At 47.8% G+C, this 15166-nt stretch overlaps 2 protein-coding genes across 5 annotated transcripts in view; one reads left to right on the forward strand and one right to left on the reverse strand.

Annotated features, from left to right (window-relative positions):
• Positions 1 to 1365: 1365 nt before the first annotated feature.
• On the reverse strand, positions 1366 to 8477 carry ISCU (iron-sulfur cluster assembly enzyme). Its single transcript, XM_032847410.1, has 5 exons — positions 8308 to 8477; positions 6386 to 6499; positions 5395 to 5505; positions 3362 to 3440; positions 1366 to 1886 (listed from the first exon to the last, which is right to left on the reverse strand). Exons 1-5 carry the CDS (start codon positions 8419 to 8421, stop codon positions 1792 to 1794), a joined length of 513 nt encoding a protein of 170 aa, XP_032703301.1. The 5' UTR covers positions 8422 to 8477; the 3' UTR covers positions 1366 to 1791.
• A 1318-nt stretch (positions 8478 to 9795) lies between these two features.
• Positions 9796 to 15166, forward strand: part of SART3 (spliceosome associated factor 3, U4/U6 recycling protein) — a 37291-nt gene continuing 31920 nt past the window's right edge. For 2 of the 4 annotated variants that reach the window (XM_032847438.1, XM_032847439.1), the window contains exon 1: positions 9797 to 10142. In XM_032847438.1, coding sequence (XP_032703329.1) covers positions 9819 to 10142 — 324 coding nt within the window. In that variant the 5' untranslated portion in view covers positions 9797 to 9818. Of the gene's footprint in view, positions 10143 to 15166 lie in introns of all 4 variants that reach the window. The other 2 variants (XM_032847437.1, XR_004381394.1) reach the window with 2 other exon arrangements.

Consider the following 15166-nt stretch of genomic DNA (forward strand, 5'->3'; position numbering starts at 1 on the left):
GGATGTATATATACCTAGATCAACTTCTGGGGTCAAAGTTGTGGCTAAATTCATTCTTTATTTCAAGGTTTCAAGTGGCTGGGCCAGTTCTCTGAAAGCTCAGCAGCCTTTCCTCCCAATGAGAGGAGCAACGGCCTGTGCTAATTCCATCACAGTATTAATCACACTGGATTTTAATCACCAGCTTATCACTCTCGCACTAGATTGGGGGCCCCTTGAGGGCAGATGGGCACATTCACTTTGCTGTGAAGTAGGTACCAAATTACTTGCTACATAAGTAATATCCATGTTTCTACTCAAATTGCATACATTTACCCACAATTATTATGAATCTCCAAATATTCTATAATCTGATTGAAGATCCTCACATACAAAGAGAGGGACACCGAGGCTTTTGATGCAGCCGGTGCTACATCATTTTTAACATTTGTAGCTGAGGCATTTTAGTGTAAGAGCTGGTACCTCTATACATAAACTAGTAAAAATTTTAAATTCATCATCTGTTTGTGTTTTTAGCTTTGCCTTCTAGAATATCGTTAGCTCTGTCCCTTCTGGCTGCTGTGTGCGGAGGTCCTCCTGTTGGGGTGATTTTAAAAGCGTCATTTGTAGGTGAGCAGCTCCTTTGTCCTTCAGTGGCAGTAGGCCTTATGCCTGCATTCGCGCTGCTTCCTGTTTTGTCATCTGGGGTCAACCCCCCCTCGGTGGTGGTACTCTGAAAGCAGATTTTGGTAGACTTTGAACAGCTTGTTTTGCCCGAGGCTCCATGTGCTTCGTGGCCTGCAAGACCTAAGGGCCTGCCAATTCCACAGCGCCAGAGGGCGGTCTGGCTGCCACCGTGGCACCGGCCGTGGCTTGGTTTGCATCACTGCTTCCACTGAGTGCGCAGTTCATCCCAGCCTGGCGGCCACCAACTCCACACTTCTACCAGAAGGTGACAAGGCCACCAGCAGCAGGCAGGTGGGTGCCCCCGACACAGGCTCCACCCCCTCCCCCCAGCTGCTCCGTGACTTTCCGCGATTGTCAGGGCCAGGGTTTCTCAGGTTTTAGTGTTTCACAAACCAGTGAAATTATAGAGTATTCTGGACTCATGTTGATTTGTCAATCTACTACTTTGCAAAGAACAACAAAAAGAGATGGCACTCTCCTTTCACCTTCGCCCCCATTCTGTAAAACGTGACCCACGTCTGGCCGGCTCTGCCCATGGGCCTTATTGTCCGGTTTGCTCAGAAAGGTACGCGTGTCATCACAGCCCAGCATCTGGCAGCCCCAAGGGGGCTCCGGGCAGGACCCTGGAGTGAGTGAGGGATCCAAGAGACAAGGCTTTTCAGAGAAAAACATGGTCTTATATCCTTTATTTTGTATATATATATATATATATATATATATATATATGCACATCTGTTTTATGTACAATAATTGGTTCTATCAAATAATCATATCATGGCCTTCTATTGGTAATCTTCCCCAAGACAGTTTCAGGTGAAATTAGGTATTTGCACACTTTGACTACCACACTTGAGAATTTGTGACTGATTTCAGTTAGAGGCCATGCGCACAATTCAAAATATATACAAACGGGGTTAAGGCGCTAAGAGTGAGCCGAAAGAAAGCACAGGACTTACAAGTAAACGGTGTATTTTGCTGGCATGGGAGCCACCACGTGACCAGCAAGCGCTGCGCGTGACTCCGAGCTCTTTTACTGTAGTGGGGGTGGGGGTTCTGAACATCTGTAGCGACGGTGCGGTGGGTGGACACACAGCAGGTCTGACCGCTAGATGCTTCGCCGCGGGCTCATTTCTTCTCCTTCTTCTCTGCCTCTCCCTTTGTGGATTCTTGTTTCAGTTTGTAATCTGCTAGGGCAGCCTTGATTGCGTCTTCGGCCAGCACTGGAAGGAGCACAAGGAAAGAGCCTCAGTCTGTAGACTGTACAGAGAGGGTCTTGGGAATCACACCTTTAAGAGCTAGAGGGCAGCGGTGCTGGGGAAGGGCTTATCAGAGCCCCCCGGTTGGGGGAGTGGGGAGTGAGGAGCAAGCCTGGAAAGCCAGCCAGCCGTTTCCTGAGCCTGATTACACCTGCCCGTGGCTTCGGAGGCAGATTAGAGTTTAAATACCTGGGATTCTAGGCTAGCCTCAGCCTCCTGGAATCCCCTTTCTGTTCTATAAAACTGGGACATTCTCCCTTTGATGGGATAGGGTGAGGGCTTAATAAACTGACATGTTAGAGGGCCACAAGAGATGTCAGTTCTCATCTGCCTCCAGGGAAGTCCGGAGTAAATGTAGCGGATGCTGGCTGAGCAAGCTGGTGTAACGTGGGTCATGCCACTGGTTGACAGGTGGCAACTGCCACATCCTCTGGAGGGATCCCAACTTTGAAAACTTTTACTTTGGAGTCAGAATTATAAGGACTATGGGGGGAAATAGTAAGCAACAGGCAGAGAGGAACAGCTAAAGGTGGCGGTGCCCAAGAAGGCCAAATGAAGAGGCTGGGGGTTTTCTGAAAATGTCGACAAGCTATGGCCTTTATTTCTGCATACTGGGAATCCCAGCTCGGGTGGAAAGAACTCGGGTCATAGAAGACTTCCTGACGACTGTTAGCATGTCCCTGCCCCTGATTTTCCTTGTGAGTCTTACTCTGGCAAGAGGCCTGGCTCTCTGCTGATTTTAAACTAATTTGGTCAGTAAGTTAAGGCTACTGTTTCTCATTCCTCCCTCCCCTAGAAGGTTGAGAGAAGATGGAAAACACTTTAGATTTAAGACAAAGGCCAAACTAGAAAGCCAAGTATAAGTCTTAAGGCATCTGGGCTTTCTCCTAGGACAGCGTACAGGGGACTGTTGCACAACTGGACTTAGTCAATCTGTATACACGGACTCAGACTATATACACAGTAAGAGCACCTGGGAAGGAAGTGGAAACATGCAAAAGAATGATGGCAGAAGCAGAATTATCTCCTTTACTGGTCCAAACTTGACTCCAATGGGTGGGACCAGCACAGATTCTAGAATCAAAGATTGGGGCTTAGGGCCTGGCTTTCCCACTTAGAAGCCATGTGACTGGGGTGCTTTAAGCTGAGCCCCGCTTTCCTGGTAAGAGGGAGAGATAATGATGCTGTCTGTGGACTAGAGGACATTTCTGAGGCTTAGAAATGATGCCACGAAGTGCTCACATGACGCCCAGCACACCCCACCTCCTATTAAGACCCTCCTGGAGATGGGCAGTGAGGCCTGGAGGCTTTTGCTATCTGAAGGTTACGGACACCACAACCAAAACAGCCTCACCATTACTTCACACAAATGCCAGTTGATGCCATTACAGAAGTGCTCCCAGCCATGCAAGCTTGTGGGCATTAGAGGGGAAACTCACTGGAGCAGTGCAGCTTCACGGGGGGCAGACAGAGCTCCTTGGCGATGTCCGTGTTCTTAATTGTCAAGGCTTCTTCCACCTGAGAGGCATGGAGGAGAGCGGGACAGTCTCAGTGAAGCTCTAACTCGAGGAACAGGCAATCAAAAAGGGAGGCCAAAGAGGCCCTCAGAATGGGGTGGTGGGGATGACTGCCATTAAGAACCCCTGAGGACGCGCACTTGTGCGTCAAGGCTGTAGCTGGGGCTCTGCGATATGATGGAGTACACACTCCGTCGTGTGGCGTGGCTGGGGTAAGCACTGCCGGCAAAGACACTTCGACAAGCCAGCCCGTGAGACCGCTCTTAGGGGTCTGCTTCAGGCCAGCAACAGGAATCTGGCTTTTTTTTTTTTATTTATTTAAAGGCAGTGATTTCTCCTATTCTGGTTTTGTGAGGATCAGCTTCGGTGATGTCTTTATACCAAATGTTTAGAATAAATCCGTTCAACCAGAAGTGCTGAATGGTGTCAGGGCGGTCAGAGAGGTGGCAAATAGGCCAGTGGCACTCTAGCATTTGGCAGTGGCACAGACCGGTCTTGGGATCATCCTCTGCCGGAAGAGAATCTATCTTGGCCAAACAGACTGGAAAGGATGCCCTGAGTTTGCTCGAGTGTCCGAGGACACGTGAAGGAGGCCCACATGGAAGGAGCCCTGCTGCCTTAAGAAGAGCCAGAGTTCCCCTTCTGTCCCCCAATTTCCCAATTCTGCTGACTTCAAGGATAATGCTTCACGTTCTGTTCTTAGAAACTCAGAGAGGACCACAAAGTCAAAGGAAGGCCCTATTCCTCCTCTTTCTGATCACAGCTCAAAGGCCAGATCCTGGGAGCACAGGTGCCTTGTCTTGCTTCCCTTTTCCCGGAGCATAGGTCTTAACAAATTGCTTCAGAGGCATCTCCTCCAGATCAGGTTAGGTCTGTGCTCGCCCAGGGAGCTCGCCAGCCAGAAGGCCTGGAGCCACAGGAAGCCGGGGACACGTGGCCCTGCTCCCAGCATTGCTGTAGAGCTGCCCAGCTCCCCATGCACACTCCTCTGTGACTCAGCCCCTGAACCTGGTCCCTTGGGGCTACAAAGATAAGCAGCCCTATATTTTGGCTTTTCTGAGTGGTTTTATGACTGGATTTTAGAAACTCCAGTCCTTCACCAGGTTTGGGACCTTCTACCTCTGCAGCTTCTGGGAAAGAGGCTTTGGCAGAGAGAAGAACAGAAACGGTGTTCCAGCTTGTCTCATTTCCACCCTCAGAGGGCCTGCCGACCAGCCACCAGGATCATTGTTCTATTTGTTTCCTTTGTCTCCATCTTTGGTGTTTCTGATCCTTTAATCCCTTTTCGCACTGGCTAGTTTGTTATTTCATGAATCCTTATAAACCACCTGCAATCCTTTTTGAAACATGATAGAAAGAAATAAACAAGAACACAAACCACAATATAGCCTCTCCCACCCTTAGACTCCTAAGAAATTTTAATCAGCAGCCTTGCAGAAAGCCATAGAGTTCTTTGCCGTTCTTCTCTGTTAGTGGGGGAGGTGAGGATATTTTTCCTATTTAATTAAAAACAAAACTGAACGGGTGCCTGGGTAGTTCTGTTGGTTAAGCGTCCAATTCTTGATTTTTGGCTCAGTCATGACCTGGTTATGAGATTGAGTCCTGCCTTGGGCACTGTGCTGGGCATGGGGCCTACTTATGACTCTCTCCCTCTGCCCTGCCACCCAAAACAGAAAACAAAAAAGCCCTAAACAAAACACCACCCAAACCTCCAAACAAATAAAAATGATCGACAAAAAAAAACCCAAAATAAAAAGCTTAACAAAATTATCCATAATCCCCAATGTGAAGAATTTAATCAAAACCTGAGCAGGAGAAATTAAAGAAATTCTTAGAATATTTTGAAAAAAATCAGCCCTCCCTTCCTTCCCCCTAATAATTAGACCCTTCCCTTAACTCAGAGGCAGGTTTGTCAGAAATGTGATTTAATTCTGTCAATCTGCAAGCAAACTTACCGTCTTCCCTTTTACCCATTCAGTGGCTAATGAGCTAGAGGCAATAGCAGACCCACAGCCAAATGTTTTAAACCTGGCGTCCACAATCTTCCCCTTTTCATCCACTTGAATCTAGAAAAGAGACAGGAGTTAAGCAGTGGTTCCTGGTGCCGTCCCGTAGAACCTGCATTTATAGGGGGTTCACTGAGGCTCTCCCCAAGGGCTTTGGTCTTGCTTTCCATACCCTAAGTTTTAACATTAATTACTGCATTTGCTTTGTTCCAAAGGGCTCGGTGATGAAGAGTAAAATGTAGGAATGATCATCAGAACGAGACAGGCACACCGGGTAAAGATAAGCTGAAAAATATGCCCCCTACCCCCAATTTTTGGTTTTGTGACTCTAGTCTGCTCTTTGGCTACGAAGTTCTCTTGGCTGCTCAAACTGCATCTTTAAACACTGGTAGAGTCTGTAATAAGGTCCCTAGTTAGGGCTTTTTAGTTTGGTATGAAATGACATCTAGTGGTTTCCTCCTGCCTTGTTTGTTTTCCAAGGTAGGCATGGAGACCTCTGGCAAGCTGCCCCTTCACCACGATGAAGCAGATGTGGACAAAACTACAGATTACTCAAAGTGCCAGTCACTACCTTTGTGTTGTTTCCAATCAGGCGGAGGCTTGATATATGGCATTTCCTGTCTCACTGGGGATTGCTAACCGAATGGTTGTGGTTTTCTTTTGCTCAGTAAAATTCACAAAACTTTCTACTTGGCTGAAGTTGGAATTTAAGCTGATAGACTGAGTAGAAAACTGACACCAGAAAGGGTCAGCGCAGTGTATGGGACAACTAAGATTCAGTCCCTACCTAATAATTGATAACTTTGAACCATCCCATCATCTCACAGGAATCCAGGTAGAGACCAAGGGGAAAGCTGTGCATGCAAATGCTTTGTAAACAACGAAGCACTGTATGAGCAAAGGGATTACTGTCATTACCATTAAAGAAAACCAGAGGTACCTGCAGTTTCATTACATCACCACATGCTGGCGCCCCCACCAATCCAGTTCCGACATTTTTTGAAGTCTTGTCAAGGGACCCCACGTTTCTAGGATTTTCATAATGATCAACAACCTGAAATTAGAAGGTTAAGAGAAATCCAATGATTACTCTTTTTTGTCTCCCCAACTTGATGGTAAGCTCCTTCAAGTTTCTTGAAGTCAGCAAGCTGAACCTGGCAGGCAGTCAGTCGCTAAGCATCAGACATCACCTGGGGAGGAAGGCTTACACTTATGTCAGTGAGACTTTATGACCCAACCGTTTGGACCTCTTTTCCAACTACCCTCAGAAATTTGAGTTACTGGAGAAAAATCAGCAAAATCATGTCTTAAATCCATAGGTTTTTTTTTTTTTTTTTTTTTGAAGACTTTATTTGAGAGCAAGAGACAAAGCACAAACGGGGGAAGGGACAGAAAGGGAGAAGCAAACTCCCCGCTGAGCTGAGAGCCCAACCTGGGACTCTATACTAGGACCCTGGGCTCAAGACCTGAGCTGAAGGCAGAGGCTTAACTGACTGAGCCACCCAGGCATCCCTCTATAGAGTTTTTAAATCACAAATAATTAGCTGATCTTTACCACCTAAGTCACCAGATTTGGGCTCAAACAGCATTTCTGGTTATTTCCAAATAAATCCATCTTCAAAGGATGATTACTATTAAAAATTTTTCAAAAAACAAGTATGGTCCAGCAATCGAAGGATTTCCCAGAAGTCTCAAGGAGAATGTTATACGAGGAACAATGCTATGGAATGTATCCATTTGTGTATGATAAAACAGTAACCGTCCCATTACTGTATGTCAAGCCCGGAAATCACTCTGGTGGAGCAGCGCACCCTGGTGGCTGAAAGGCTGCTAGCCCACGTTCGTTGAGGGTGTTTTGTCAACAAAACACACCCCTAGGTAGGGGAGGAGCGAAGTCCCTGGCAGACGAGCTGAAGCCAGGACAGAACAGTATCTATTCAAACTGGCACACAGGAGACTTTAATGTAACTTTGAGGCGTGTCTACCAGTTAGCCTTAAGTCTCCCATCTTCTTCCAGTGTCTCTTCCCGACCGCGGATTTTGATTCCAAGCCCAAGGACCTACAAGATAATACCTCATCTGGACTTTTTGCCCCATGTTGACTCACCGCGTTCTTAGTCGTTTCCAGAGTGGGAAAGTTTCTGGTCTAGGGGACTTTACGCCCCCGGAAGGCAAGGGCTGCAAACTATGCACCTATTCCTATTCCCCGACGCTGTCCCCCCTACTCCCCACCAAAAAACAACAACAACAACAAAAAACCAGGACAAAATTAAAACACTGCAACTGTTTATTACGTGTCTGACTCCACTCGGAGACTGTGAATTCCTACAACAGTAACTGCACCGTAAATGATCTCCATGTGCTGGGCACCATGCCGAGGACTGCACAAGCACTATCTATCTCGTGTAGGGGAAAGCTAAGAACTCACTTTACAAATGGGGAAAACAGGTTCATCGCAGAGCAGGGACTTGCCCAAGGTCATCTGGCTAGGGCAACGGCCTCCCTGAAGCCGGAGCCCGCGCCAGTGTGTCTGTCCCTGGAGTGAGGCTGGCAGGTCATAACGGGCCCTCCTTCCTGGGCTGCTGGGTTTTGAGGCACGAAATCGCAGCCAGCGGCGGGGCCCACGGGCAGCGGTTAGTTTTATCCGTGCAGCAAAGGAAACGCAGTCCAGTCAGAGTCGCGCGAGGGGGTGGCCCCTATCCCCGCCGCAGTGGGGGCTCCCAAGGCCGCGCACAACCCCGCAGCCACTCCTCCCCAGGTCCGGCCTCCGTCGAGCGCCGGCATACCTGGGTACTCTCGCGGGTCCTCGCCATCCCGCCGCCTTACCAGTGCGGGTCCCGCGCATCCCCTCATCTGCCCCTACCTTCTTGTGATAGAGCCGGGCCGGAGCAGACAGTTCCCGGGCAGGCAGGCGCGGACTCCGCAGCAGCAGGGCAGACGCCGCCCGTCTCAGACGGCCCGCTCCAGCCGCCGCCATCTTCCCGGCTTGCGCCAGCTTAGGCCGAGCGCGAGACGGAGGGGAGGGACGCGCCCACGCGTCGGTTCCCGGCTTGGAGCGCGCACCCTTTTACGTCACCGCGACTTCGCGCCTGCGCCCTCCCCCTCCATGCGCGTGTCTGCCTTTGGTCCCGTCTTGACCACGCCCCTCTGGGGTGGGCGGGAAGCCGAACTCAAAGACTGAAGTTGGAGGGTTCGTTCCGAGCGCGGGGTTTTGAATCGGAGGGGTCTCAGGCAGGAGTGGGAGCCCAAGTTTGCGTTCACCAAGCCTACCCATCGCCGGAATGCGGCTCAGTGGATCAACCACTACTGTTCACGGCTCGATTTTGCAGCTTATGAAGTTGAGGGTCAGAGAGGTTTAGTAACTTCTCCAAGATTGCCCAGCCTTATTTGAGATGCAAGCAAGGACAATTCTGGGTTAGAATCCGGAGTCTGCTCCTTCCCGGCTGTGTGGCCCTAGGCGAATGACATAATCTCTTTAAGCCTTGATCCTCGCTTTTATACTAATTCAAGAGCAATTCAAGGAGTTATCCTAGGCTTTGGGGATCCAACAAAGAAAAACACATTAATTCCTTACACAATTAGCCTTGCTAATGAGGGAGAAAGGCAGCAAATAAACAATATTTTCCTACCTCAAAAATGGGAGCTTAATTGCGGAAAACGAACACGCCATACCCTGATTATTTTTAAAGTATGTATGTGTATGTCTACATCTATTTCTCTTCATCAGCATGCTGACATATTTATATGACCAATGCCTGGAAATGAAGAGTTTCTAATGAACGCTTAGTAATGAAATTTATTAATACTGGCTTGCAGAACATGATTTCATACAAGAAAACCCATATGTGTATTTAACGCTTAGGCACCAGGTATTACATAAAAAGGAGGAAGCTCTGTGAAATACGTTTTTCTCGTGAACGGTGCAGTCGATCCTTCCCCGGGTACTTGGAGTTTTCCCTGCGTTTTCGGTTCAGTTGCTGGGGAGACTGAACCACGCGCCTGATCGGACTAGGCTGTAAGGAAGGCTTTCATTCCTAGATTCCTTCGACCTTCTCAAGATGGCGCCAAACCCTTCCCTTCAGTCATCACTCCATGACTTCCTCTACGGCCTACACTTCCTGTTCAAAGACCCAACCTCTGTCCGAAGTTGCGACGGAACACATGCCGTGTTGGGGAGTTCTTATTCTGAAAGAACTTCTATACCTATGTAAAAGCAATACGAAATTTCACGGGTTCCGAGATTTTCCCGTCGTTCGAGGCTCACAGTTTCCCTTTCCGTCGCAAGGAGAGCGGGGTTTAGGTCAGGCGCACGCCGCGGGCAGCTCTTCCTTCAGCGGGTCTTCGGCGGCCGCGAGAAGACCCGGGAGTCACTAGATGCGCAAGATGGCGACAGCGGCCGCAACATCGGCTTCAGAAGCGGAGGCTGAGCCCAAGGCCGGGCCCACAGCGGAGGGCGAGGAGGATGACGTTAAGACGGCTAGGACGAGGAGGAAGGTGTTGTCGCGGGCCGTGGCCACTGCGACGTACAAGGCCGTGGGGCCGGGGTGGGACCAGCCGGAGGAAGGCGTGAGTGAGAGCGATGGGGACGAGGAGTACGCCATGGCTTCCTCCGCCGAGAGCTCCCCTGGGGAGTACGAATGGGAGTATGACGAAGAGGAGGAGAAGAACCAGCTGGAAATCGAGCGGCTGGAGGAGCAGGTCGGTCCGGGGCTGGGCGGCGGGCTCCTTCCCTCAGGTTCCCGGGTCGCGGCTCTTCTCCCAGGTCTCCGGCGGTAGTAAAGCCGCCAAGGCCGCAAAACCGCTATTAATCATCACAGGTCCCGTCAGTTGAGCGTTTATTGCTTGCCGGGTTTTTTGCATGCGATATCCCATTAAACGCTAACAGCGACCCGAGGAAGGAAGTAGTGTATTCCCCTTTTTTAGGGGAGGAGATTGAGGCTTCTCGTGGAGGGAATTCTCTTGCTGAAGATTAACACTTCTGCAAGTGGCGAGCCAGGTCTCGAACTTTGGAACGACCACAGAGCTCCCGCTTTTAACCACACCGTTAAATTGTGGTCAGCAATCGCAATGAAATTGTACTTAAAAGAGATATTTTTTTTTCCTTTTAAGTAGCAGTGCCCACAATGGTGAACTACGGTATGATAGACAAAGCAATGACCGTGACTGTGATGATAGAAATGGGATGGTAGAAATCTCAGCGTCTGGAGGCTGAGGCCCCAGTTGGAGCTAGTCCATGTTTGTGTGAGCTTAGGCACATTTCTTAACTTCTCTGAGCCTCCGCTTTCTCACCTGTAAATTGGGAGCAAAAAGTTCTGCATCATGTAGTTGTAACAGTAACTAATAGCCCAGTGCCTGGCACCTAATGGTACCATGATCTATAGTTTGTAACTCCTGTGTAATCCAGGATCTCAGCAGGAGAAAGGTGGTCTGCTCGGATTAGGATAATTTGAGAGAAGGTTGATAAAGGGACTGCTGTGTTTATTAAAGTGTGGTCAGAGAGATCAGGAGTGGATGTGCAGTACCTCAGGGCTAGTGACTGTGGGACCTTGTGTCTGCTTCTAGGCCTGAAGAGGTGAGGGGAGAGAGAAGACAGACCAGTTTTCTAAATAGCTGTGTTGAGAGGGCACCTGAGAGCAGGGGAGACCTTTAGGCAGGGGTATAGTCCCAGCTTCCCATCAGGGATTGGGGTGAGGGAAGGAATACCCTGACCTCTCTCTCTCCAAACATTTGCTGGTGCCTTCTGCTGGGCAAACCCTGCTGGAAGCGAGAGAGCCAGAGACTCCCTGGATGTGGTCCACACAGGAGGGCACAGGACAGAGATGAGAGGGGGAAGTAGAATTAGGAGGGCAGGGCACCTAGGTGGCTCAGCTGGTAAACCGTCTATCTTTGGCTCAGGTCATGATCCCAGGGTTATGGGGTCAAGTCCTGCATTGGGCTCCCTGCTCAGCAGGGAGCCTGCTTCTCCCTCTGACCCTCCTCCCTGCACACGTGTACTCTCTCTCTTGCAAAAATAAATCTTTGAAAAAGAAATTGGAAAGGCAAACAAATCGAGAACATTTTCGTCTTAGCATTAAGGAAACAGGCTTGGAACAGATGATGAAATGATTTGCCTAGAGTCACTCACAAGGGGAATTGAATTTATCAGGGTTGTCTGTGGGCCAAAAGCCACATTGATAAGAAATCACTTAGCTGTGTGAAGTTGTTAACCTACCTTACTCACTTAACTTTGCTGGTGTGAGATTCCTTATAATGTCCTCTTTGGCAGTCATACTTTTGTTGTGAAATAGTGACGATACCCATCAGTATCACTTGTTTCATTCATCATCACATTTGAATGTCAAAGGAGCCCAGTAGGGGTAGGCAAGTAGTTATCTTTTCTACTTTTTAGAAATAAGTACTCCAGTGTTTACTCGTCTTTTATTCATTCACAGTCTTCTATTCATTCACTACACAAAAGTGTAACAGAGGGTGCCAGGCTGACTCTGTCCCTGTCCTGATGGAAATCTGTGCTTCTGACTTCTTTGGAGCCTTGGGCTTTTCCACAAGCCATTCGCTTACTCTTCTGTGAGTCAGGGGAAATAGGATTAGCTGTTTGAGCGGAAGGGGAAGCTTGGAAGCAGAGTAAGTCCTTGGTCAGAGTAACTAGTTAGCAAGAGAGCAGGATGGGTCAGAGCAGAGATCTCCTGGTTACTGGTGTCCTCTAGTTACGTGCACTACCTCAGGTCACAGAAAGTGGTTTGGAGCTCACATGGTGACCACACTGTGATGTGAATTGAAGAGCCTCTGGCTCTTATTGACCTGTTTGTCATGGGGTCTGGAGATTGATTTTTCCAATTTTTGCATACCTCCCTCCCACCTCATCCCGATCCCATCGCCTCTAGTTCCTGCTGTAAGTGCTCTTACGGTGGAGTGTGACGATGGATAACATCAAGACAGGCCTGTGAAAACCTCAGCCTTGTCATCTCTGAAAATTCCAGTTCTCTGAGTGTATTGTATGGGAGCTCAACATTAGTTGTGGTAGCCATCCATGTAACAAAAGCAAAGATTTCCCTTTATCTGTGTTTGTGTCCTGAAACTAAAAGTGGCACCTCCTGGTGCCTTATAAGTTATTCCAGCTCCCTGAGCCTGCGGTGTCCTCTGTGGTCGAAACAAGGATTGTAGGGCTGTAGTGGAGCTTAAGTGACCAACGCTTATAAAGCTCCCGGCAAATTTGACACACAGTAGGTGCGGTGCCGCGGCCTGCTGTGTGCTTCCCCCGCCCAGTCCGGAATTGCGGTGGTTGTGTCTTCTAGGACCAGGCCTCGTTATTTCTCTACCACCGCTTGGGATCCAGGTTGTTAGGGGATCAGGAAAACAGCACATCGTTGTGTGCACTGGCTAAGCCGTCTCTTTCTTTAAGTCGTCCTTTGTTGTTCATGATGTTCTGAGACCAGAATAGACCAGTATATGTTCTCACTTGTGGGTGCTGAGTGAACTCTGTGGAAAGTCTCATAAATGCATCTCAGTATGCAGTTAAATACACATACTTTCGGAGCACCTCTTACTCTTTATTATTTGGGCCTAGAAGTCAGAAATTTAGACCAAAAGCCATCCTGGGAAGCAGTTTCTCTACTTCGTTGACTTTTATACCTTTTTTTTCTGACCTACAAATGGTATTTGTGTAAGGGGAGCTGTATAGACGTTAGTCACTCTAACAGGACTGTCTCACCCCCCTTCCTGCTCCAAAACCACCTTCAGACCCAGGTGACTTGAGAGCATTGGGTGACAGGGAGAGCCTCTGCCTCTTGTTTAGCAAGACATTTTGGGCAAACCTCACTTCTTTAGTTAGTGTGACTTGGCTGCACACTTGACAGTCAGTTGTGAAACATGAATGTGTCAGGACAAACCACTTGAGAAGCAGAGGTTTACTCTGGCTCCTTCCTGGTACAAATGAAGAAGCCAAGAACCAGGGGAGATTAGAACGCTTGTGTCCTGACCTAGTCCAGTCCTTTTTTTTTTTTTTTTTTAAGATTTTATTTATTTGTCAGAGAGGGAGCACAAGCAGGCAAAGTGGCAGGCAGAGGCAGAGAGAGAAGCAGACTCCCTGCTGAGCAGAGAGCCCGATGTAGGGCTTGATCCCAGGACCCTGGGATCATGACCTGAGCCGAAGGCAGAGGCTTTAACCCACTGAGCCACCCAGGCATCTCTAGTCCAGTCCTTTTTAAACTCATCATGTAATCATGGGATGGGCTTAGCTTGTTAAAATTTATATCTCATGAGCAGGAGAACATTGCTAAAAGTCTTAAGATAAAAATTTTAGGTCAGACTCTTGCCTATTATTGAGTATTGTCTTTTTGCATGTAATTTGATACATACAAAGCAGTTCAGGCCTGTAAATTGTGAAGTGTGGTGGTCAAGTGAACACTACTTACCTCACCACTTGGTCTAAGAGTTAGAACCTGATCAGTACAGTTGTACGTACCTAATAGGCTTTTCCCCTATTCCGTGGTCCTGCCTCCCCTCCTTAAAGCCCAAGTAACTACTTTTTTGAACTGGTGTGCTTCCTTCTCTTTTAAAAAGTATATATTTTTTTCAGCTACATATGTGTCCCTAGGTAATATATTGCCCACTTTTGCTAATTTCTGAGTGTTTGGGAAGTGTATCGTGTGGCGTTTAATCGTTTCGGACGGCTTCCCGCGCGGCGGTGTGTTTTGGGGCTCCTCCGTGTTGCTTGTAGCTACAGTTCATTCATTTTGCCTGCTGTGTTTTTACTACGCCGTTGGAGGGTGTTATCACTTCTTCTGGCATTAGGATTGCTCACAGTTTATTTTTGTTTTATTTTCTTTTACTTTGGTCCTGTTACCAACGAGCTACAAGGAACATTGTTACTGTTGAAATATGCTCTTACTCAACATGTATGTTGAAGGATTTCTGTATATAGGATTTCTCTCTCTATGTATATGTACATATATATGTATAAGGATTTCTCTGAGTGTTTTTCAAACTGGGGTCATAGTCGTGAGTCATGAATTCATTTTGATAGATAGAACCAGTGTTGTTCTGTCATATGTTTTCTGTCTGCATGGGTGTGTTTCTCAGCGCTCTCTTTTTGTTCTGTTGGTCAGTTTGTCTGTCCTGTGTCATTTCCGTGCTCTAAATCATTGTTACTGAGTCTTGCTACCTGGTGAGACAGATTCCCCTCTGTGTATTTTAATACAGTACCTCGTGTCTAGATTGTTGAGTACATTGTCAGAGTGTTAGTTAAATGAAGGAGAGGGAAATAACTTAGTGCTGAAATGTGGCAGATGTTGGAAGAGTAGACCCTGGTGTTCATATGTAGACTTAAGGGAACCCCATATCCCAACTCATACGAAAGCTTTTTGAAAAAATTAAACTTTTCATTTTGAGATAGTTGTAGATTCCCTGCAGTTTTAAGAAATTCTACAGGGATCCTGTGTATCCTTTACTGGTTTCTCCCAATGGTAACCTTTTGTGAAACTATAGTATAACACTACCACCCAGAGGTCGACGTTGATACAGTCAGCACAGATCAGTCATCACAAGGGTCCTTCCTGTTGTCCTTTTATAGTTACAGTTCCTGACCTCTGGCAACCACTAATCTGTTCTCTATTTCTATAATTTTGTCGTTTCAAGGATGTTATGTAAATGGAATCATATAGTATGTAATCTTTTTGGATTAGCTTTTCTTATTCAGCATAATTCCCTTAAGATTCATCTGACGT

The sequence above is a fragment of the Lontra canadensis genome, unplaced genomic scaffold (assembly GCF_010015895.1).
Source record: "Lontra canadensis isolate GAN:19392208 unplaced genomic scaffold, GSC_riverotter_1.0 scaffold187, whole genome shotgun sequence".
Classification (NCBI taxonomy): domain Eukaryota; kingdom Metazoa; phylum Chordata; class Mammalia; order Carnivora; family Mustelidae; genus Lontra; species Lontra canadensis.

Excerpts from the sequence above, each read along its gene's own strand:
- ISCU (XM_032847410.1), bottom strand. The coding sequence starts at position 8,421 with ATGGCGGCGGCTGGAGCGGGCCGTCTGAGACGGGCGGCGTCTGCCCTG. Across the intron at positions 5,506-6,385 it reads GTGATGTAATGAAACTGCAG|ATTCAAGTGGATGAAAAGGG; the intron begins GTACCTCTGGTT and ends TCTCTTTTCTAG. Across the intron at positions 3,441-5,394 it reads AATGGGTAAAAGGGAAGACG|GTGGAAGAAGCCTTGACAAT; the intron begins GTAAGTTTGCTT and ends CATGCCTCTCAG.